The 24512-nt window shown below is 62.7% G+C and overlaps 1 protein-coding gene across 1 annotated transcript; it reads left to right on the top strand.

Annotated features, from left to right (window-relative positions):
* Positions 1-13709: 13709 nt before the first annotated feature.
* On the top strand, positions 13710-17211 carry ARC (activity regulated cytoskeleton associated protein). The gene is made up of 3 exons (XM_014728117.3): positions 13710-15786; positions 16039-16183; positions 16405-17211. Exon 1 carries the CDS (start codon positions 13934-13936, stop codon positions 15128-15130), a length of 1197 nt encoding a protein of 398 aa, XP_014583603.2. The 5' UTR covers positions 13710-13933; the 3' UTR covers positions 15131-15786; positions 16039-16183; positions 16405-17211.
* Positions 17212-24512: the final 7301 nt, after the last annotated feature.

Here is a 24512-nt window from a genome sequence, read left to right as displayed (position 1 = left end):
CTGGCTCTCACAGGAGGAAGAACTTACTGCTTCAGTGGGGGGAGCATCTTCCCAGCTCATTTGGAGGAAGGAAGCTGGAAACCACGCCCCTCTGAGGGCCAGAAGCGAGCAGCGGGGTTCCCCATGCCCAGCCCAGGGCTGGGGTCTGCTCCCCAGCAGCCACGTCTGATCGTTCCTATGACGCAGAATCTTCCAGAGAGTTGACGACAGGGCATTCTCCTGACCACTGGATCAGCAAATTGTCATCCCAGGATTCACACACTCCTCAGAGACCTCGATGGGGCTGGAAGAGGAGACAGGGCCACCTGGACACACAGCCGAACCCACTGTCTCCGGGGGACCAGGCAGCCGGTAGGTCACGTTCCAAGTTGTCATAATTACAGGAAACAAAGGTGTGGGGTCAGACTGCTATCTCCTTCTCTCCGGTTAGGAAAGTGGATTCAATCCTTGCCTGGGGGCAATAATGAGCGTGACTGAAATTTGCACCAGGCTGGTCTCCCTCGGAGTCCTCACTCTCCATCAGTGAAGTGCGCTGCAGACAGAGAGCAAACGGGTGCGGTGGTCCCCCACTCCTCACAACGGGAAGCCGCTAGGCAGCACTGAGAAGCTGCCAGTGCCTCCAGGGAGTGCCACGGTGACAATGTGCCCATCTGAGAGGGGGTGGCGAGGGCTAACTGGACAGGCCTCGGCACACAGAGTGCTCGTTAATGGGAACTGCCGTGGCTGCTGTCTCGGCGATGACCATGGGTGTGGGCTGCACTGGCCTGGTTGTGATGTTGTATTGTGGGTAGTGGATGCAGTGGCTTTGATGATGGGGACAACTCCTGTCCCCATGGAGGGGATGGTGAGAGTAGGGGTGATGGTAAGGATGAAGGAGGTCATAGTTAAGATAGTGGTGGTGGTGATGGTGGCGGTGATGATGGTGGTGGTGGTGATGGTGGTGGTGATGGTGGTGGTGATGGTGGTGGTGGTGGTGGTGGTGGTGGCGATGGTGGTGGCGGTGATGATGGTGGTGGTGGTGATGGTGGTGGTGGTGGTGATGGTGGTGGTGGTGGTGATGGTGGTGATGGTGGTGGCAATGGTGGCGGTGGTGATGGTGGTGATGGTGGTGGTGGCGGTGGTGGTGGTGGTGATGGTGGTGGTGGCGGTGGTGGCAGTGGTGATGGTGGTGGTGGCGGTGGTGGTGGTGGTGGAGATGACAGTAGTGGTGGTAATGGATGGAGATGCTGGTGATGGGTTTGCTATGGTACGAATGTTTGTATCCCCCTCAAATTCATATGTTGAAGTCTAACCCCTGGTATTTGGAGGTGGGGGTTTTGGGAGGTGATTAGGTTATGAGAATGGAGCCCTCATGAATGGGATTAATGCCCTTAAAAAAGAGACCCCACAGAGCTCCCTTGCCCCTTCTGCCATGTGACAACACAGCGAGAAGTCTGCAGCCTGCAACCAGGAAGAGGATCCCACCAGCACTCAGCCACGCTGGCACCTTGATCTCAGACTTCCAGCCTCCAGAACAATGAGAAACAAATTTCTGTTGTTTGCAAGTTACTCAGGCTACAGAACATTGTTGGAGCAGCCCCAATGGACTCAGGCAGGGGTGAAGGTGGGATGGTGATAGTGGCACTGGTAGTGGTCGTCTTGACAGTGGGGCATTGAGGAGCTCACAGTTGTGATGGTTGTCGTGGCAGAGAGGCAGTGGTCTTAATGGCCGTGGGGATATTGGGGATGGTGGGTGCTGTGGACTGAATTGTATCTCCTCCACAATATTCATATGATGAAGCTCTAACCCCAACGGGACTATGTGTGGAGAGAGGGCCCTTAGGAGATGATTAAGGTTAAATGAGGTCATAAGGGTGGGGTTCTAATCTGATAGGACTGATGTCCTATAAGAAGATCTCTCTCTCTCTCAGGGTGCGTAAACCAAGAAAACGCCTTGTGAGCATGCTTCAAGAAGAGCATCTACAAACCCAGGAGAAATCTCTCACCAGTAATCTAATCGGCCAGCGCCCTGATCTCGGACTGCCAGCCTCCAGAACTGTGGGAAATATATGTCTGTTGTTTAAGCCCTCAGACTGTCGTCCTTTGTTACAGTGGCCCGAGCTGCCCCGGACAGTGGGGACGGGGAGGGGGTGGTGGTGGTGGAGGTGATGGTGGTGGCAGTGAGATGCCATGGGACCAATGGCGGTAGTTGTGGTGGAGGAGGTGTTGGTTTTGGTGCTGATGGAGGTGGTGACTGTGACAGTGGGGTTGGAGGCAGTGGTTGTGACAATGATCATGACAACTTGCAAATGGAACACTTGGAACTCGGTCAGAGCCTGACCCGGTGGCAGCAGGTCTTAGGTGAGCACCTCTTGCTGAGGATGGCGTCGGGTGATGGACCCCACTCCTGCCACAGGTGGCCATGAGCCTGCGGGCCGGCCTGGGACGGCTCTCCAGGACACCGCCTCCTGCCTCCTCATGCTCCCTCTCCTCTTGCCAGTGGAGACATCCAGATCCTTGTGGGCTCCTGACATGGCATTTTATTTTTATTTAGAAAAATGCAGCAGCTGCTCTGTTGAGGGAATGTGGTTTCTTTGTGTGGCGGTCAGGCTATAAACCCAGGGCCCACTCCACTTTGCTCCCCTGGTCGGGGACTAGGGCATGCAGGAGATTGACAGCCACCAAGCTGCTCCTGCTTGTGGAAATGAGGTGGTGGGCTATAAATCACTCAGCCGATGAATCTCTCTGGTGATGGCCCCCCCCAGGCCATCCGACTCTGGCCTGGCAGGGTCCTGAGGCTGGGCTGGGTGGGGGAGGAGGGCCCGGGAGGGAGGGCAGTGCCCCTCGTCTGCCCTGCTCCCAGTGTCAGTCTCAGTCTCTCTGCCTCAGGCATGGGAAACCTGGCTCCCCAGGGCCAATGCTAGTGTCTGGGGGGGTCTGACCTCCTCCCTGAGGCTCCCCAGGTCCCCAGGCCCTGCCCAGACCCTGCGCAGACTCAGGTCTGAGGGAGCCAAGACCCTGAGTCCCTCCTGTGAGGGGTACACGGGGCCCTGGGGACAGCCTGAGGTGTCTGGGCTGGGTGGGAGGGGGCTGGCAGGGCAGAGGGTGTGGAGCACCCTCGGTGGAGGGGGAGGGGGGCCTGGTTCATACCATCGCGGGCCTCAGCATCCTCCGCCACCCCCCTGGACGGGAGGAGGCTGAAGGAGCAGATGTGAAAACCACAGCTTTAGTCCAGGAGATTTTGGAAATGAAGTGGGGTGAGGCGTGTTCCGGGCCCTTTCAGGAGTGAATCTGGGGGACTGCAGAAGCCCACTGGGCGAGGGGGGAGAGGGTCTGTGCAAAGGCCCCTGTTTGTCTGCTCAGAGGGGGCATGCTTGTGGGTGTGGCTGTGGTGGGTCTGAAGCTGGAGTGGGTGGGGAAGCAGTCCCCAGGGGCCCTGGACCCTCACTCTGACTGTTGAGTTTGCCCCCAGAGGCCGAATCCGGGACCCTCCCCCTCACCTGCTCCTTCTCCTCTCAGCCACCTGGTTTGTCCCCCAGGCCTAGCACGAGACGCACCCCGGGAGGGCCTGGCCTCCTTCTAGGGTGGGGCAAAGACAGTGGCGACAATGACCCCTGTCTGTGGGGAGGGCTGAGGGCCGGGCCAATGGGCATCAGTCCTGGAGAAAGAAGTTGGAGCCAGCAGAGACGCAGAAAGGGAAGGAGAGTGCGCGAGGTGGGCACATGGCCAGCAGGTGGTGCCCGGGCCCTAGAGGCACAGGGTCAGTCTGCACCAAGGGCAGGGTGGCGTGCCTCTGGGAGAGTGGGCTGCAGCGGGGAGAGCCCTGGAGCCCACCCCTGCCTCCACCTAAGACCTGAGGGTCCCAGAACGCCCTCATCCCCTGGCATCTCCGGGAGGACACCTGCCCACAGGGCTGTCATGGGCTGGGGCCAGGATGAGGGACAGGTTCGCTCCCGAGCCAGTGGGCAGCCCTGAGCTCCAGGCCGACAGGCTCCACCCCTCTTACTCTGGGGCTGACCCAGCCTGGGGCTGCTGGCCGCTGGCACTCCCCCTTCTCTTGGAGGCGGGTCCTCCGATGAGATGCCTTCCCCCGTGGGGCCTGGGAGGAGTGAGTCTATGTTTAGAAGAATCCAAGAGGTGGGACAAGTGCAGACCTGGGGTGGGGGCACATCCATTACCACCTGGGATGCACACCCAACTGCTCTGCAACCTTGGGCAAAGCCTGACCCTCAGGGCGTCGGAGTCTCCCTGTAGCCCAGCAGCTGAAGGCCCACTGGGAGCTCCGCCGGGGACAGGGAGGAAGGGAAGGAGAAGGCTGAGCCGGGTCCAGGGTGGTGGGCAGAAGCCCAGTGGTCTGAGCAGGGGCCATCCCTGCCTTGGCCTTCCCGACCCCCCACCATCCGGGCTCTGCAGTCTACACTGGCTTGTGGGGAATGGACAGGTGTCCCCAAACCAAGAGGAGGCTCGGTGCCAGTGTGCAGTATGGCAGGCAGATGTCAGAGAAGTTATCTCCCCATCTCGGAGTTCCCCCAGTCCCTGTGTGCCATGGACCCCCACCCTAGGGGTCCTTCCAGAGGTTGCTGTCACCCTCCAGCCCCCCTGCTCAGGCACCTGCCCTGGACACGGATCTTAGGACCAAGAATGCCGAACAGGGGATGTGGGTTGGGAACGAGACCTGCCAGTCAGGTGTCCTGCCAGCGCAGACCCCGCCTGAGGCCTGTCACCCACTCGGAGCCTCAGCGACGCTCTATCAGCTGAAGAAGCCGAGGCTCACAGGGTGTCCAGAAGAGGCCGGCCCCAGACCTTGACAGTGGCAGATGGCAGCGGACAGAAGGACCAGGACCGGTCTCGGGGCCAGGAGTCTTGGCCATCGCTCTTTGGCTGGGTTCCTCGGGCACAGCCCCCTCCCTCTCTGCACTTCAGGTTCTTTATCTGTAAAGTGGGTGACATTTAGCTGCTCCCAGGTCCAGGGGGACGCTCGGCCCACAGTGGGGCCCCTTTCTCCCACGTGACCTGTGTGTCAACCCTCTTTCCAGAGAGACCACAGAACCGTAGACCCCTACCCCTGGGACCAGGCCGGGGGCCCTGGAAGGTGGGATCGGCTGCATAATTGGAGGAGTCCATGGCAAAATGGGAACAGAGCCCCTTCATTCAGAGGTAGGAGAAGCGTACCACGGTGGTGCCGCAGCTCAGCAGGCCGGGGACAGATGCTGTGGAGGCAGCCCGTCGTGGTGGGGAGACGTTGAGCTGAGATCGGGGGACCAGGAGGCCTTGGCCAGGCAGACACTGGGCCCCTGAGGGCCAAGAGTCATCATGGCTCGTGCCTGGCCCCTGAGAGGCTGGCAGCAGACAGGGAGGTGCACACATCCATGAAGCAGGGAGCGTAGGGGTGCCTGGGGCAGTGGTGGTGTCTGCAGCTGGACAGGGCATCCGGGCTGGTGGCCGAGGGATATCTGGGTCAGGAGCCCGGGAGAGAGGCCTCAGTGGACCAGGTGGCCTGAGGGAGCGGACAAGATGGCCCAGGAAAGGGAGGCAGCTGGGAGGGGCAGGGGGCCCAGGCCCCAGCCCCAAGGGAGGGGAGGGAGTGGCCAGCAGAGAGAGTGGAGGAGGGACCCCGGGCGGCCGCAGAGCTGGCCACTACTGTTTCTGGGGAGGTACGGTGCTGGCAGGGGCCCCTCCAGGGCGGCCCTCGCAGGGCGGGCATGGCGCAGAGCCTGCCTGCGTGGGGAAGCTCCTCACCCGTCACACTGAGCTATTCTCAGCTGCTCTCCTTTTATGGCTCCGGAAGTGAGCGGTGGAAGCTGGCAGGCTGCTGCGCTGGAGACAGATCTAAATGGAGATGCAGAGAACAGCAGGAAAGTGCGGCCACCACCCCCTCCCTGGCACGGGCGTCCTGAACCCCCCAATCTGGGGCGGCCAGCCAGGGCCAGCTCACAGCGAAACCCCCCTCCTGGCTGAGGGGCTGGCTATGCTTAGGGCTCCTGCTCTACGATCCGGGGCCCCCTGGGCGTCCAGGGAGGCAGCGGGGCTGCACACGGCCTGGCTGGGGGCCCAGTGGGGCGGAGAGGAGGGGGCAGCCGCCCAGCCCCAGCCCCCAGGTGGGCTCCCAGCTGCTCCTGGCTAGTCCTTCTCGTGCTCCTCACCCTCCTGACTGCCAGGGCCACGGGGGCTTGGACCCTAGCTTTCGCCTCATCCCGGACCCTCCAAATGGCCGTCAGACTGGCCCTTCTCCCACCGCAGAGGCTCCCCAGGGGGCATGGGCCTGAAGCAGCTCGTCATCTGCCTGCCCTGCTGGCCCCCAGTCCGCTCTCCAGGCCACAGGACCGGGTTGGAGACCTGTGGCCCTCCTGAAGCTTGGAGAGCTCTGGGAACCCACCCCCTCTCCAGGCCCCTGCCCTCCAGGCTCTGCCCCCCACCACAGACACAACCCAGTCAGCCCTCCCTGCCCCCTGCCCCGTCCGCCTCCTGCACCAGCTCACCCCTGCTCATGCTCCCACTGCCCCCGCCCATCAGACACCCTGGCTGCCGGTCCCAGCACACTTGGGGTGTCGGGGCATCTTTGATCGGACGGAGTCTCCCCAGGGCACGAACCAGGTGGGTCCTGTCCACTCCGCATCCCCAGAGCAAGCCCGGGGCCTGGCACAGTTGGTGAGCAAGAGCATGCCTCGGCTGGACAGAGCAGGAAGGTGCCGATGCACATACACACTCACACCCATGCACACTCGCACACACTCACTCACACTCATAAACTGGCACACTCACAGGAAGACGCCATGCTCAGGGGCTCTGGGGGGGCACGTGCAGGGCACGAGGCTCACAGTCAGCTGTCACTGTGCTGGGAGCTGGGAAGGCTTCCTGGAGGCAGTGACACTGGACTCAGTCAGATTTAGACAGCATGTGAAGCCATGCTAAATTTTTATGCTTAGGTTTTAAAACTGGGTGGGCCTTTTCAGTTAAACAGGGCTGGTGGGCAGTGGGTGCTGGGCGGTGGGCGGACAGGACATTCCCAGTGGAGGGAAAAACATGGTCACAGGTCCAGCCTGTTCCTCCTCACCACCCACCATTGTTGTGGGGCCCCAAGCTGCCCAAGCCGAGAAGAACCAGTCTGCCTGTCGTGTGATGGGGACGGCGGGGCCAGAGTGGTTCAGTGATTTGCAGGAGGTCACACAGTGCCTTGAGGAGAAGCGGAGTGAGAAGGCAGGTGCCCGACTCCTGTCCAGTGCTCTGCGGACACTCAGACCCTGCCAGAGGCACCTGCTGAGCTGACGGGACCCTTTAGATCCAGAGGCCGAGTGGGTGATCACCCATCAAGTGGCATCTGCGGAGTGTGTCCTTGGCCCCAGCTCCCTGTCCATTGTTCTCACCCCGCACACCTGCCTCCTGACGTAGGGACCCCTCGACCCCCCATCCGTGATGCCGTAATGGCCTCCTTCCTCCCCCAGCCCTGGCTTACGTCAGAGGGGACCAGCCTGATTCCCCGGAAGCTATGGGCTGCTCCCTGAAGAGCCGAGGCTCAGCCTGCCAGTGCCAGCAGCGGGAGGGTGGCAGCCCAGCTGGCGGCACGCCTGGGGCCACATGCACCCCTGCGTCCTCCAGGGCCTGCATGGGGGCCACGGGGATGCCCCTGCCATCTGCGTCTCCCTGCACCCCACCTTGCTTGCTGCCAGCCGTGAGGGCTCGGCAGCTGTTTTCCTGTTGAACGACTGACTACCTCACTGCTGAGCAGGGCAGAGGCAGTTGCACCCACTTTACACGTGGGGAAACTGAGGCTGTGGAGAGGCAGGGGCTGAGGGACTTACACACGGTCACGCAGGGCATGAGCCGTGTTCAGGGACCCCTCTGGGAGCTGACACGCCTCTCCCCAGCCCCTCTTGCCATCCTGCCTGGCTCTGGCCTCCTTGCTGGGGAGCTGGGACAAGCCTCTGGGCCTCGGTTTCCCCTTCCATGGTGGCTGGGGGTGGTGGTAAGGAATGAATGTCCCTTGAGGATGGGCTCTCCACCACTGGGGCCCGTGGCCCCTAGGGCTCGGCCTCCTGACCCAGAGGGGACACCTGCAGGGTACAAGGAGCAGATGGCTTAGGCACCGCCACGCCAGGATCATCGGAAAAATACAAAACTTTCCTTGGAGACTGGACCAGGAGGCGCCGCGGGAGGAGGCAGGAAGGAGGGAGGAGGGAGGAGGGTCTGGTGTGTTGGGGCCCAGAACGAACAGGCTGCCTGTTCCGGGGACAGGACGCAGCATGCACCCTGCCAAACCCGGAGAGAAGAGGAAGCTCGGAAGGAGGGAGGGGGGGATCGGAAAGAAAATGTTCCCACAGCTCCCGTGCTTGGAGCCCCCTCCACCGGCCCAGCACCCTGCCTCCCAGGGGCGCCCAAGGCCGGGGCGCAGTCCCCTGCTCTGGGTCACCCCTGTCTCAGGTCCCTCGACCATCAGAGTGTGCCCTGCACTGACAGGTCTCCCAAGACCCCTGATCTGTTCTGCCCTGGCCTCCTGGTGTCTCAGAGGCTGCTCTGGCTGCAGCAGGTGCATCAGGCAGGTGTCACCTGCCAGCTTAGCGGCCTTAGCCGGAGCCCCCCGCCATTACAGAATATCTGTGAAAACGGGATGATTTTGTCTCCTTCGGAAACGCAATGACGCCTCCCTTTCCTGGTGTCTACCTCTCTCCTGCTCCATTTTCCCCACTTCAACCCTTTTTTCCTCCTTGGCTGGGTCTCAGCTCTAAACCGCTGTGTCCCCACGTCCCCATGAGCGAGGGGCCCTCAGAGGAGGGACGGCCACAGCAGCGGTGGGGCAGGGCCCGTGGGAGGGCCCACGTGTCCTCGCAGCTGCCTGACTCAGATTCCAGGCCCTTCTGCCAGCTGCTCCCCCAGTGCCTCTGCTCACCATCCCGGGGCCTGTGCAGCCGCCCGGGGGCAGCCATCCCGGTCCCAGCACTGCCTTGGGAGGCGGATGCAGCAAGAAAGCAACAAAACAGAGGCCCCCCTGAGGAGCCACAGGCGGGGTCCCTACCACAGCCACCTCCCAGATCCCAGAAATGACACTCTTTCAGGAGGCTCACAGCAGGACAGGTCGAGGGCGTCCTCTGGCCGGGACCAGGAGGGGCAAGAGAACTAGCCCTCAGTCTCACTGCACACGTGGCCCTGGCATTGTCGCCCCGTTTTACAGATGGAAAGTTGAGGCCCAGGTGAGCAACTGCCCACCTGGAGCAGGGCCCATTCCACGACCTGTCTCAAATGCCTGCTCTGCGCCAGGCCCCGCTCCAGGCCCCTGTGACTCTGCTGTGAGCATGTGGACAGGGGCCCTGGCCCTGGAGTTGCACCCAGCTTCAGACGCCCTGCCCTGTGAGAAGGAAGAAGCCACCGGAGGGAGGCCTGGCTTCTGGGCAGAAAGGAGGAGCGGCCTGGCATAGGGAGCCCCTTCCCGGGGCCAGGGCCAGGGCCAAGGGACAGAGCAGCTGCAGCCAAGGGCAGCAGACCCTGCGGCACTGGGCGCCGGGGCTGGGGTGGACAGGAAATGCTGGTCAGGGAGCTGGGCCTGCAGTGGGCTCCTGGTGGGCACAGGGTGGGCCTGGTCCTTCTCTCCCAGCTACACTGGGTATGGTGGCAATGGAACGAGGCCGCATGACCCGGGATGGCCCCACAGGTTGGCTGGATGGGCAGTGGGTACATGTGGAGGGTGGGCACCTGGACCACAGACCGAGGCCGGGCAGGAAGGCCCAGATGAGAGCAAGAGGCAGACGACCAGGCCCACTCGGTTGCCCGGCTTTTCCTCCAGGAGATCAGGGCCACACAGTGGGTGCAACAGGGGCCCTGGAGCGGGTGGCCATGATCAGCCCGAGCGCGTGTGCCCGTGTGTGTGTGTGTGTGAGTGTGAGTGTGCGAGTACTCTGCCCTCTGAAGGAGCTGCCTTCACACCCTGGGTGTTAAGTGGTACTAACTGCTTTCACCCAGGAGATTGGCGCGAGCGAGCCCCGTGCAAACACATGGAGTTTAGGAAGCCGGAGTCCGGCTAGGCTGCAGGGCCGTCACCGTGGCTGTGCTGAGGAGGCAGGTGATCCCCCACCCCGGCCCCCAGATCACAGTCAGGGCACAGGTGTCCTGTCCTGCCTTGCTGACGAGGAGCCCCCAGCACATCTGGGCAGCCAGACTGCACTAAGGGGCCCCCAGAGGCGGGTGTGAGCCTGTGGGGAAGGACTCAGTCACACAGCAGCCCTGCTGGAGGGAGGGAGCTGTCTAGGGGCTGGACAGTGAGGTCGGAGAGGCCCAAGGCTCCATTTGGGGTGGAGGTGGAATGGGGGCGGGCTTCCCTGAGGCTGTGGATTTGGGAGGAGACCCCACCCTGAAATAGGCATGTTAGCTTCATATGATCAGAAAGAACCTGGAGTCTGGGAGCCTGGAGCCCTACGGGCAGAAGGTCAGAATCCCAGAGGGCCTTGAACAGGGTTGGGGGGGCTGCCTGGATCCTAGTGCTGGGCGGCCGTCCCTGTGGTCACCCTGGCCTGCCCTCCCTCTGCCACAGATCCCTCTCCTTCTAAGGCAGGCGAGGCCTCAGAAGTTGTCAGGCCCGAGGAGCAGCAGACTGGCTTGGCTCTGGGGGATGCGGAGGTCCCCAGGCTGGCCCGCCCTCCCTCCTTCCCTCCCTGCACAGGCCCAGCTCTCTGCTCCACCTGCCCCTCCCCAACCTGCAGCCTTGAGCCACTCTGGGTGAGGCAGGGGGTGCTGGTGGCCTGCTCTGAGCCTTCACCCCTGCCTGTGGGGGAAAAGGGGTTCAGAGGAGCAGGAGGGCAGCTGGCCGGCCTCTTTTCTGGAGGCGGAAGAATAGAGCCCAAGGCTCCAGTGCGGGGGTTTGCTGAGGGCTTCTGGGGCGATAATTGGGCGGCGATTAAGTGTTCTGAGCAGCGCTGTCGCCTGTCACCTGTCACTGCGGCTCTGTGAGCACAGCCTCTGTGCAGGTCCTGCCTGGCTCTGCACACCCGCCCTTCCAGTGGACTCTGCTCTCTCACGCCCACACGGGGCTCGCTGGCCGTGGGAGGGGGCACCAAGGGTCCGGGTCCAGCCCAGCCCTGCCCGCTGAGCCCCATACAGATCCCCTCTCGCCCGGCTCCCCCCGTGGATGGTGTGTTACCCCCACCTCCGACCTCCTGCCTCTGCTCACCCTCCCCCAGCCCCTCTTGCTCGCACTGCTTCTCTCAGCCTGGTCCACCCTCCCCCACTCTCTGGGCCCTGGCTGGGCTCCCCTCGCTCCAGGAAGCCCTGCCAGACGGCTGCTGCCTTGGGTGGGGTGGAGTGAGAGCTGAAGACCACTGTGGGCCTGAGGCCCAGAGAGCCATGTCCTGGCCTGGGCCACCCAGCTGGTCAGGGACCAGGGCCTGAGTGCTGCCCTTGGGGGACACGTGGACTTTGTAAACGGTTGAGGGGGTGGCCCCTGGTCACTCAAGTACTGGCTTTGGCACTCCCACTGCACATGGGCCTGCACACACACACACACACACATACATACACACATACGTGTTGTGTGAGTGTGGCCCCTGCCCAGCTGGCTCATCGCACACCTTCTCTGACAACGGCCCTCAGACACAGGCCTGAGCTCACCCCAGACACGGACAGAGGCCGTGGCTAGAGGCAGGCCCTGCGGTGACCGGCCACACTCACCGCCCGCTGCACAGACATCTCACACCCAGGCACGCAGGCCTGCAGCCTCCTCCTGCTCCGGGAAATGCCCTGGCTGGTAGCTCTGGGATTCCTGTTCTTGCAGCTTGTCTGCCTGGCTCCCCCTCCCCGCTCTGTGCTGCCCTCCACCCTCCTTTCTCTGCCCACCCACTCGCCTTTAATTAGAAATGCCAGGAGAGCCATTTTTGGGGAGTTTTTGCCAGAAAGACATTCCCCCCCACTATGGGTGGAAGCTCCAAGGGGGAGGAGGAGGCAGATTGGCTCTGGGTGGGGGGAGCTCCCAGGAGACCAGCGGGAAGGGGCCTGGGGTGTAAGGAGTGGGGATTCCAGAGAGTGTGGGCACTCGTGTGCCCTCAGTGTGCGAATAAGACAAGTGGAACTGTGGGGCTGTGTGTGTGGGGATGGGCATGGATGGGGGGATGAGTGTGTGTGTGGGAGGATGAGTGTGTACGGGGGGATGAGTGTGTATATGGGGGATGGATGCAGGTGGGGGATGGATGGAGAGGATGAGTATGTATGTGGGGGGATGGGCATGGATGGGGGGATGAGTGTATGTGTGGGGGGGATGAGTGTGTGTGTGGGGGGGATGAGTGTGTGTGGGGGGGGATGAGTGTGTGTGTGGGGGGGATGAGTGTGTGTGTGGGGGGGATGAGTGTGTGTGTGGGGGGATGGATGTGGGGGAGGCCGGAGTGGGGGACTGTGAGTGTGCATGCAGTTGAGAGAGGGAGAAGGGAATGGGCAGCACAGGGGCTGAGGTGTCTGGACTGACACTGGTTGTGTGTCTGCACCTCTGGCTGTGGGCAGTGGCATGTGTCACCTGTGCCCAGGTAACATCAGAGGACCTGGGACCCATACCCATCCATCAGGAGCTAACGCAGGAAGGACATCCCTCCCCCACCACTGTTGCCAGGGAGGCGGAAGGGGCCTCCCTCCCGAGGGAATTTCAGCTTCCGGAGCCCCGCTCCTTATATGGCGGTTTGCTTTTCTCTGCTTCTCCTGACTGCAGAGGGCTGCCAGCACCCTTCCTCCTCCCGCCTCCCGCCTCCCCCTCCCTCCTCCTCTCTCCCTCTTCCATCCTCTTAGAAGTCTTGGAGCTTCTGACCAGGCTCCCTTGGGCCTGGGGGCTCAGGGCCCAGCGGCTGCAGGCCGCTGCATCTCCTCCACACCTCCCACCCCAGGAAGCAGCTTCCAGATTTCCCTGGGGGCGCTAAGTGGAGAAGTCTTGGGCCTCATCAAATACCTGGAGTGGGGGCACGGGGCCGTCCTGCCTGGCCATGGGCACAGGGATGTGACATACACATTCACACCAACACCAGGGGCCTGGCAGAGCAAGGCCTGGGCACACTTCCCGCATACACGGCTCTGCTCGGCTCAGAGGACCAGCCCAGGGCTGGACGCAGGGGCCGTGGGGCAAGGGTAGGCAGGAGGTTGAAGACACACTGGGAACTCACACCTGACAGGGAGTGTGTGTGTGTGCGAGGTGCGTGTGTGTGCCTGTGTCGGTGCCCACGAAGACTCCTTGAAGCCTTCACCTCAGGGAAGGACGGTCTGAATGTCAGCGTCCTTGTCAGGGCTCATCTGTGGCTGAACATCCTGCAAAGTCAGACTGGGCAGGGTCAGGATGGGGGCAGTGGGACCCAGGAGAGCAGAGTCCCCAGTAAAGAGAGAGAGTGAGAGAAGGAGGCAGCCTGAGACCCCAGGGAAGAGGCTTCCTCTTTACCCTTGAGTGGGGGCTGTAACAACCTGCCTCAGGCCCCTCCAGGCACACGTCTGCGCCCCTGCCCAGCGCCGGCGTGGGGGTGGTCGCTTGACCCCAGCACTGTCCCTCCGTCCCGCAGGCTGAACGAGGCTGGGGAGGGGGGCGGTGCGAGAGAGCGCATGAGTCAGCCCGGGCCAGCCGTGTGTGCAGGGGTGGGTCCTCCCTCTGCGCGAGGAGCGCGAGTGGGCGCAGGAGGCGGGGCCGCAGGGTGGGGGCGGGCGGGGAGCCTGCGCCGGGCCAATGGGAGCCGGGGCTCGGCGAGGGGGCCGCCCACGGGCCGCGCTGGCAGCATAAAGAGCCGGCGGCCGCGGCTGGGCGCAGAGCTCCGGCGCGTCTCCTCCCGCACCGCCGCAGCTGTCGCACCGGGACGCAGCCGGGACCCAGCCGGACCGAGCGCGCTCCGCAGGACTCAGCGCCACAGGCATCTCCGCACAGCCGGCCGCCAGCAACCCCTCCTCAGCCCCAAGACGACTTTGCAGCCCTCTGCCTCCCGCCTGTCCGAGCGTCGCGGCCACCTGCGCGCAGATGGAGCTGGACCACATGACGAGCGGCGGCCTCCACGCCTACCCCGGGCCGCGGGGCGGGCCGGTGGCCAAGCCCAACGTGATCTTGCAGATCGGTAAGTGCCGGACCGAGATGCTGGAGCACGTGCGGAGGACCCACCGGCACCTGCTGGCTGAGGTGTCCAAGCAGGTGGAACGTGAGTTGAAGGGGCTGCACAGGTCGGTGGGCAAGCTGGAGAGCAACCTGGATGGCTACGTGCCCACCGGCGACTCGCAGCGCTGGAAAAAGTCTATCAAGGCGTGCCTCTGCCGCTGCCAGGAGACCATCGCCAACCTGGAGCGCTGGGTCAAGCGCGAGATGCACGTGTGGCGGGAGATCTTCTACCGGCTGGAGAGGTGGGCGGACCGCCTGGAGGCCATGGGCAGCAAGTACCAGGTGGGCAGCGAGCCAGCCCGCCAGACCGTCTCGGTGGGCGTGGGGGGTCCTGAGAACTACTGCCAGGACGCCGATGCCTACGACTACACAGTCAGCCCCTACGCCATCACCTCGCCGCCCGCCGCTGGCGAGCTGCCTGGGCAGGAGCCGGTGGAGGCCCAGCAGTACCCGCCCTGGGGGCCAGGCGAGGACGGGCAGCTGAGCCCCGGCGTGGACACGCAGATCTTCGAGGACCCCAGGGAGTTCCTCAGCCACCTGGAGGAGTACCTGCGACAGGTGGGCGGCTCCGAGGAGTACTGGCTGTCACAAATTCAGAACCACATGAACGGGCCGGCCAAGAAGTGGTGGGAGTTCAAGCAGGGCTCGGTGAAGAACTGGGTGGAGTTCAAGAAGGAGTTCCTTCAGTACAGCGAGGGCACGCTGTCCCGTGAGGCCATCCAGCGCGAGCTGGACCTGCCGCAGAAGCAGGGGGAGCCGCTGGACCAGTTCCTGTGGCGCAAGCGCGACCTGTACCAGACGCTGTACGTGGATGCCGATGAGGAGGAGATCATCCAGTACGTGGTGGGCACCCTGCAGCCCAAGCTCAAGCGCTTCCTGCGCCACCCGCTGCCCAAGACCCTCGAGCAGCTCATCCAGAGGGGCATGGAGGTGCAGGATGGCCTGGAGCAGGCGGCTGAGCCAGCCGGGCCCCGCCTCCCCACCGAGGACGAGGGTGAGGCAGAGTCCGTCACGCCGGCCCTCACCAACGAGTCCGTAGCCAGTGACCGGACCCAGCCCGAATAGAGGGCAGTCAGGGCCCCCACCTGCCCACCACACCGCGCCTGTGGCCTTTGCAAACCAGGACTTTCGAGCTGGGCTGACTCCTGCAGGGGGGGCCCTCATCCTCATCCAGCCGGGCCCCCACCTCAGCCTCCCAGCCTGACTCACACAGGCACACGTCATCCAGATGTGGACAGCACCCCCCAAACAGCAAAGGAGCCCTTCTCCCCTGTAGGGCCCCTGCCCCATCACCCTCCCTCCGTCTGTCTTCCCCACCCCTGTACCTGCCTGGGCCAGTGACCCTCCTCCACCGCACCCCCCTCCCCCCAGCCATGGCAGGCCATCTCAGCTTCCTTATTCTGCTCAAAACCCGGGCTCTCTGGGTACTCAGAAACCAAATGTCCAGATGGCACGGACCGGCAGGCACCGACCTCAAAAAACACCCCAGAGCAAAAGCTAAAGCAGAACCAGTGCTATGAGAACCTCGGCTTCAGGGGCGCCGCCCTCTCCTGGCTGTCACCACATAGCCGGCTGGCACCCTTGCCGCCGCCCAGGGCGGCGGGCCAGCCTCGGGCAGTGTGGCTCCCTCCCCCAGAAGAGAGCTGAAGCCGAAAACACGGCAGCGGCAGCCGCAGCAGCAACAGACCTGAGCAAACTCCTGGTGCCTCCTGGCCCCTCAGGTGAGCCCCCGCCAGAGGGCACTGCCATCAGGGGGCACCGTAGAGCCCAGAGGGCCCGGGTCAAGTCTGTTTTCCCGGTGAGCCCAGCAAGGCTCAGAGGCATCCCGCAAGTTAGCGCAGGGATGGGGTGGGCATGGAGAGGCGGGAGGAGCAGAGACCCCGGGATGGGGGGGTGCGCCGGGCTGGGAGCGGGGCAGGGGGAGTTTCCTGAGCTAGCTCTCACATGGACCCTGGTTCTCTCTCTCGCCCCAGCATCAGTGATTCACGCCAGCCTGGAGAAGGCTTGAGCTCGGCTCGATGACTCACCCTTGGCAGGCGGAAGGTCCCACAGGGCCTGAGTCTTCAAACCCGGCTGAGGCGGCAGCCGGTGTCCTCGGAGCCAGGAGAATGACAACAGGTAACAGAGCCCCATCCCTCCCAGACGAGACCCCGTCCCTCAGCTGTTCTCCCCAGGCCCCGCCCCCAGGCCTCTGGGCAAGCTGAGAGGCAGCCCACCAGGATCCCCGGGGCTTCCCCTCTGGGAGAGCAGCCCCATTATCCCCCCCACCAAGTCCTTCCTGTGGAGACCCCCCAGCCTCCTGCCCTGTCCCTGACGGTCCGTGTCGTCCTTTCTTTCAGGTCTCAAGGCTCCCGCCAAGCCTTTGCTGCTGTGCCTGGCACCACCCCCTCCCGTCTCCTCCGCAAGCTGCCTGCACAGGAGGAGAAGTACAGGCCCGTGAGGGAGGGGGGCTGCAGAGAGAAGGGGACCCTGACAGAGCTGCCGGTGAAGATGGGCCAGTGTGAGGGCCAGGGCCTGCCACTTTGCCTGCCCCGCTGGCCACCAGCCTGTCCACCCCTAGGGCCACTGTGGCTGGAGCCACCTTGTCTTGCTCCAGCCTGAGAACCCCCGCCTACCACGTGGCCATCCTCTACTGCCAGAGCTTTCTGCGAGCCTGGGGCTGAGGCCACAGCCCCTGCCTCTGCCCCGAGGCCCCAGGCCCAGCCCCAGGAGATCCAGAAGCTTTTGCTCCTGGGGCTCACGTGGGCTCTCTGCCAGCCCTGCCGTTGCCCAGGCCCGGACCCCCGCCTCCCCCAGCACCAACACCCCGGTGCTGGCCAGCCGCTCATGTCTGCAGCCCAAGCAGGCCCTGGTTGGGGGTTCCTCTTCTGCCAGTCCACTAGAGATTCGGGTCACTAACGATGTCTGCAGGTGACTGCTGGCCCCCCATCTCTGCCAGGCCCCCCAGATTTTATTATTGCACATAAGCCATAAGCCACACTCACAGGCTGGCACAGGCTGCAGGGAGGTCCTAGGGTCCTCAATTGGATTTGGCCAGTCGCCCCACCCCCAAGCCATGAAGGTCAGGCCAGGCTGTGTACACCCCTGCCACCATACCTGAAGACAGACTTTTTTGTAATATTTTGTTAATAAAACACTGAAACTTCCTGGAGCGTGTGTGCTGTTTCTCTGCTGGCTTGGGCTGGCTGGAGTGGAGATGCAGGGGGAGGCAGCCCAGCGCGGAGGGCTTGGGACCCCCGGGAGTACAGCCTGAGGGGTTCCCGGGAATCTGGGAGAGCACAGCCCTGTCACCCCACAGGGCAGCAGGTCAGGGTCCTGGAGGCTCAGGGTGGAAGGGCCTTAGGGGCTCCCCTCATGGAAGCCAGCCCCCAGCAGCCCCCAAGCCTGAGGCAGCCTGTGGGGGACTGACTGAGGGGCCCTTGTTCACATTGAGCTGAGGACTGCCCCTGTAAATGCTCCCACCGCTGCCTGCGGGGTGGGGGTCCTGGGAGCTCTTCCGCTACCAGGGCTCAGCCACAGAGAGGCCTGTGTGGCCAGGGGCCCCCGGCAAGGTATCTCTGACCCTCAGTTTCCTCATCTGCAAGCAGGCAAACCATGCACAGCGGGGCTCAAGAACTTAGAAATGGGGGCCATCCAATGTCTCATGTCCTGTGGGTAGTCTCTCCTGTTCTCGGGGGGGATCCCAGGTCCCCGGGGGGGAGGGAGAGAAGGCCTAAAGGGGGCTCGGACTCCTGTACCAGCCAGTGTTTACTGAGAAGCAGCACAGGTGGGAGATGGACAGTGAGGGTCGTCCCAGGAAGTCAGGTCACTGGCTGTGCGGCGCGCGGGCGGGGATGGTCCAGGCCTCCAGGGCGGGCGGGAAGGCTCGGCCCAGGCTGAGCTGCTGTCTGCAGCGGGGTTTCCTCCCAGGTGAAGGCTCGGCTCTGCTCTTAAGGCCTTTCAACGGATTGAACCAGGCCCCCAGATTCTCTCAGAGGGTCTTCCTCACTTAGAGTCAACTGATTATGAGATTCAGTCACATGTACAGAGGCTTTCTGAGCAACGCTGAGTGGGGTTTGGATGGAATGCCTGGGAACAGCGCCCAAGCCAGGCTGACACGTTACACTGAACTTCACAACCGCCACGGTCATTGGCAGGTGATTGTCACCTACCCAGCGCAGGTCCTGCCCCTCAGAAGGTTCTGGCGCTGGGCTGGGGGCAAGGGCGGCCGTGGATGGAGCCAGCCCAGCCAGGCTTGGTAGGGCTGCCTGGTGAGAGCCGCCACTGGGACAGGAAAGACCTGGGGAGGCAGGAAGGGAGCCCAGCAGGCAAAAGACCTCCTGCCACCAGGAAATGCTGTCACCGTCCACACGAGGGCGGGGCCCGGGGAGGGCTCCCTGAGGAAGGGGCTGTCTCCCCCCAGTCTTCCTTTTTATTTCTTTTAAATAACGAAAGTGCTGACAAGAACGGGGAGAGGAAGTTGACAGGCACAGGAGGCTGGGCACCATGGTAATGCCTGAGAGGCAGTAATTTCTCCCGGAGACATCCTACTGCTGACATCAAAGCCGGAAGCGGTGGATGTTTTTTCCTTTTAATAAAAAGTTACTCCCTGTAGTTGGATGATTGTGGAACAGGCTGTCGGAACACCTTGGCAATTTGAGATGCAGCGCTGCCTTTGTGCCGCAAGAAAGGAGGCTGCAGGGCAGAGCGTGGTGGTGTGGCCTGGGGTGGAGGGGCCGGACCCTCCCGCAGACATCATGAATCCCGCAGCCCAAGCCTCAGGGTGCTCCTGATACGGGCCTCTCTCCTCCTCTCCCCGTCCTGCCCAACCAGACGTCACAGGCCACCCGGTCTTATCTTCTCACTCGCTGGCAGGGAAACTGAGGCACAGAGAGGGGCTAGGCTTGCCTCATGCTGGGGAACAGGGCTGGGACTGGCAGCGGGGGCTGCCAGGTAGCCCTGACGGCTTACCTTGTAGACCCAGGTTGGTGGGGGCGTCTGCGCCAGGTGGGCGTGGGCACAAGTCCCAGGGCCGCCTTTTCTGTAAGTCCCTCAGTATGTTCCTCACTGTTGCCCCCAGGCTCAGCCGAGACATGTCTCGTGTGTCCCATTCGTGTGGCTGCCAAGTGCCAGCCAGTACCGCCTGTGGTTAAGAACGGCAGCATGCCAAATAGGCTGCACAGAAACAGGCCCAGGAGAGTGCGTCCGTCCGTGCGAGGCCAGGCTACTGTAACAAAGAGGCCCAGGCAACAAAATCACTTATTTTCTGTCACATGAGCATGTGGCCAGTGGCTGGGCTCCACCTGTTTGTTCAGGACCCTCCAAGTGCTCTGTCACCCCCCGGCCACCATCTGTCTCCCGGCTGAAGCCAGGGCTTGGCTGCTGCTGGGCGGCTGCCCGCAGGCAGGGTGAAGAGACAGGAAGGGCCAGCCCAGGAGAGTGGCCGTCACTGCCACTGACCCCCACAGCAGGGAGCGCAGTCACACGTCCACACCGAACTGCAGAGGGCCTGCAGCGCCGGAGGGAGAGGGGACTTCGGTGGACAGCCAGAGGACAGAAGCCACACTGAAAATTTTTGGGGGTGACATGAACTTCACTTTGCCCAAGGAGGTTCTGCTGATCAAGGGGACCAGAGACTGAGGTCAGCCACGGGGGCGACCAACCAGGTCTACGCCACGGAGGCCCGATAAAGACACTGGACACAGGCTGGGGGCTTCCCTGGTTGGCCACACTCCGTGCATGCTGTCACATCGCTGCCAGGGGAGCTAAGGCCACCTAGGAGTCCACAGGGAGAGGACCATCGGGAGCTCCTTGTCTGCACCCCGCCAGGTCCCGCCCTGTGCGCCTCTCCTGAGGTTGGACCCCCGGACTCTGCAGCTGGAGTCAGAAGTGAGGGTGGTCGTGTGGATTGTTCCCAGGTGACGTAACTCCACAGGTGACACGATTCTTTCTGGTCTGTAAGCGACTTTTAACTCCAAGAGGACTTGAGATTAGCACAGAGATTTAAAAGAGAACTAAACCCCAAATGTTATTTTGTCAACAATTTGTATATGCTTCAGATTTTGAGTATTTTAACATTGAAGAGAATTTGGCTGCAACTTTCCAACACCGCTGTCAACTGGGCGCCTGGGCCGAGGCGTGGACTTCGGGTTTTAGGCAGAAACCATATGCAAGTTTATAACAGTACCGGAACGTTAGAAAGAGCTTAAGGATCACTGTGTTTTGTAGCTTAATTTAATAAGTTTATAATCATTTTTTAAGTATTTAGAAAAGTCAAAGTGTGGATTTAATTTAGACTATTAATTTTATAGACATAGCTTAAAAAGGTTTGAAGACCTGTATGGGACAACACGTTCCTCATCCTTCGAAACGATGGTGAAAGTACAAGATCGTGAGCGTTACTTAGAATCTTGAGGAAAAGCATAGTTTGGGGGTTTGTCATTTTGACGGCACTAATTTAAACACCTGAAGTGGCTTCTAAGCAGACGGTCCTCACCACCCTGAGGACGCGGGCAGTCTCCTGCCAAGGAGGCAGAGGTGGCCGGGCGTGCCTAGGCTCGCTGTCCCTATGCTCGGGCTCCCGGACGGTCTGCCTCTGTGGCTGAGCTACCCCGTGGGCGAGTCCCTGAGCCGCTGCCTGCCCTCTCTGTCCTGCCGGCTTCGCCTGCCCCCTGCCTCCTGCCCCTGCCCCCTGCCCTCTGCTCCCTGCCCCAGGACCCCTGCCCTATGACCCCTTCCCCTGCCCCTGCCCCGAGGCCCCGGCTCTGTGGCTCGTTCTCCCCTCTTCTGCTCACCACAGCGGCTCTTTATCCGGTTCCCCTTTGCTCTGTCTTTCCATTTTGCCTGTTTGGGGCCAGCTTTCGGTCTGTGTGGCTACAGGTCCACCCCTCCGCTCTCTCTCTTCTGTCCCTGCGTCTCTCTGACCCTGTCCCTCTCTCTCTCTCCATCTCATCCCCCACTTGGACCCCGTCTCTCTGCCTCTCTCTGTCTGTCTGTTTCTCCGTGTGTGTCTCTCGGCCTCCATCCCTCTGTCTCTTTCCTCCTACCCCTCTCCCTGCAGAGCCGGGGAAGGGCCTCGGGTCAGAGTAGGTGAGACTCCTGCAGGTGTTGGCCAAGGGAGTGGGGAGGGCGGATATGCAGCAGTAAGGGGAGAAGGAAGGACAGAGGAGAGCAGTGGTGGGCACCGAGCTGGGAGGGCGCCTCCCTTCCCGCCCTGGGCCCAGAGGGCCGTCAGGAGGCGTCGGAGGGCCGGGCTCTGCTCAGTGTGGCTGCTCCCCACCCCAGCCCTGCTCCCCTGGCCTTCCTCACGGCACAAGCAGTCGGTGGGGTCAGGGGACAGGCCCTGCCCCCCTGCTGCAGAGTACAGACCGTGCTCCCAGAATCTGCTCCAATGGTCCAGCGCCCGCTCCCAGCGTCCCTCCCCCGAGGACACCCTGAGTCCTGGGGCGCACGGCTCTCCGGAGCGCTGGCTTTTGGGGGAGGGGTGAGTGGAGCAGGTGTCCACAGTCACCTGGTAGAGGTCCTTACAGTGAGACGGGCCAGGGAAGGACCTGGAGGAGGCACGGGCAGACTGTGGCCGCACAGTTCAAAAGGCCCACTTGCCTGGGGGGACGAATCCAGGTCCTAGGTGTGAGGTGTGCTCCCAGCTGACCCCGATCCCGCCCCCGCCCGCCTTCTGCCTCGGTGGGCCCCACGCCCAGCCTGTCTGGGGCTCTGATTCCTAAGACAGGAGGCAGGGACACCAAACGCACAAGCCGAGGGCCACTCCCCACCGTGAGTCCCCAGGGGCCCCAAGTGTGCCAGCCAGGACGCGGGGGCAGGTCTGGCCAGGACATCAGTGCTCGGCTTTCTCTCCTGGGTGGGCTTCCTTTCTGCCTTCTCTGGTGATAAAAAGGTGGCTTCCCCTCCCTCCAGGAAGTCACCCTCCTCCAGGCCAGGCATTTACAGCCACTGCAAAAGCAGGACTACACCGCCACCTCCCCCAACAGAGGGAGCCAGGATGAGCTTCCCACCACCACCCGCCATGACGGCCCCATATGACGGCCCCCTATGATGGTCCCCCATGACAGTGCCCTATGACGGCTCCCCGTGACAGCCCCCCATGATGGCCCCCTATGACAGCACCCCATGATGGCCCCTTATGACAGACCCCTACGACGGACCCCTATGATGGCCCCATATAACGGCCCCATATGACAGCCCCATATGATGGCCCCCTAGCCGGTCCCCCAGGCTCCCTCACAATGGGCTCCCTTCCACAGCCCCATCTTCCCAGTGTGGAAACGGAGGCTCAGGGAGGTGCAGGGACCTGCCCAGGATGGCAGCGAACCAGCCAGCCTACTGTTCTCCATGCCTGCCGCCTGGAAGGTGCTAGAAATAACAACTTTAATGAACAGATGCTGTTGACCTCACACCTGCCCGACTCTGAGACACAGGCTTATTCTTCCGTTTGGGGCTGCTGGCTTTAAAACCTGCTTTTCTTCCCTTTGTGGGGCAGGGGAAAAGGGGGCCCTGAGTTTGCACTGCTTCTACTGAGGTCAGAGGACTGGCCAGCAAGGGCGTCTGCTTCCCCCCACTGACCCTATCTCCACCGACCCTTGACCCTAGGCCACTCATGAGCCCTGGCCCTTGTCACCTGCTGACCCCTGACCCTGGCTGCCCACTGACCCCAGATTCCAGACGAGGCCTGAATCTTGAGGTTCCCCCTGTGCTTTTTCCTCTCTCCCGGTCCCCTGCCCCCCAGGAGCTCCCGCAAACTCGCCCAGCCCCCCAAGGGGCTCTCCCACGCTGCCGGAGCCCCAGCTTGTGCCCTACTTCTGTGGCAGCCGGGGCGGCATACATTAGCCTGTTTCCTCCAGGAGGGAGGCCTGGCAGCCCCAGGCCCCCAGCCCTCGGCTCTGGAGGGCCCAGCTGTGGGGGCTTCAGCTGCAGGGGACTCCTCTGGTCCTCAGCCACCACTCCTGTCTGTGACGGAGCCTCAGAGCTGAAGGGCCGCTCCTACAGATGGGGAAACTGAGGCCCAAGAGGGGCAGGGAGTCACCAGGACAACCAAACCCCTCCATCACCTCTCTGTCGGCCTCAGGCTGAGCCTGTGGGCTGAGGGGGACGGCGGGACGAGGCAGCAAGCCTGCCTTCCTTGGCGCATCCTCTGAGGTCCCCCATGCCTCTCTGGTCTCTCCTGCTCTCTGTAGCCCCAAACGGGAGTCACTTTGCGCTTCCAAATGAGCTCCCTTCTCTTAGCAACTCCCAACTGACCCCTACTCAGACCACCAGGTAACCCCAGTGCTGCCTCCAGGCCACCCGAGAGCAGAGTGGCCTGAGGGCAGGAGCTGAAGCCAGACTGCAGGGCTGCGGAGTGGCGGGGTGGGGGCGGCCTTTCCAGAAGCAGGACGGTGGTTGGTCACAGGGTGAGGTTTGTTCTCACCAGGCCCCCACCCCTGGCTGCCCAGTCCTGCTCTTCTCTCTGTCCCGACACGTCCAGCTGAGCTGCATTCTCGGCCCCCAGCCCGGGCCTCCTGTCGCACCATGGCCCCCAGTCCCAGTTGGGAGCCCAGGAAAGGCCTGACCTCTCCTCACACCGCCCCCCAGGCCCTGCTAGCCCCCACTCAGCCCCGCTCCCCCAGGGCCAGCTGGCGAAAGGCTCCCCGTTTCTTCTGTAACTAGCAGAAGGCTGCTTAGATGCTGCTGTTTCTCCTCTCGCCGGCCTCAGGCATCACTGATGTGCTCCCTGAATGGGCAGTCCTCCCTCCCTCCCTCCCCAGGGGGCCAGGTCGCCATCTCCCTTTGTTTCATCTGCAGCGTTCAGTTGTCACGGCCTGAGTACCCTCCAGGGTGCAGGCCTGTGGTTGTCTTTCCTTCCCTAGGCCACCGTTGTTTTTTCCTGGAATTTCAAATTGCTCCTTCTCTTGTGCCGGTCACCATCCTGCACACGCGTTCCCCCGATGAGGCCGTCATGGGGGACACCGCACTGGGTCTGCTTTTGTGTTTGCTTTGTGTTCCTTTGTTTCCTGGAGACCCCCTTCCGGAATAAAAAGATCTTTAAAACATAAAATCTCTGAGAGGGGCGCTCCAGGGCCCAGCTCTCCGAGGATCTCCCCAACCCCCACTCTGGGTAAAGCCCAGATTCCACGCCAGCTTTGCAGGGCCCCGCCCCCTCCTACCAGGCTGTCCTTCTAGAGTCCCCTAGGAGCACACCTCCTCCATCACCCTCTCTCCCAAGGGCCCTGCCAGCCCCAGCTGTTTCCTGTCCACCCCGCCCTGCTCCAGATGCCTCCTCTCTCCCACCTGCCCTCCTTGCAGGAGCCCCGGACCTCGGGCACAGGCCCCACCTCGCTGACCTCTGAGCACAGCCGCCTCAGCTCGGCCCAGGAAAGGGCCGGGGCTGCCAGGTCTCGCTCTTTGAGTCCCTTCCCACGTCCATGACTGGGCCCCAAGCTTGGCTCTGACCCAAGGGAGGAGCTGTGGAGGT

The sequence above is a fragment of the Equus caballus genome, chromosome 9 (genome assembly GCF_041296265.1).
Source record: "Equus caballus isolate H_3958 breed thoroughbred chromosome 9, TB-T2T, whole genome shotgun sequence".
NCBI classification, from domain to species: domain Eukaryota; kingdom Metazoa; phylum Chordata; class Mammalia; order Perissodactyla; family Equidae; genus Equus; species Equus caballus.
This window is presented reverse-complemented; position numbering and strand designations above follow the sequence as displayed.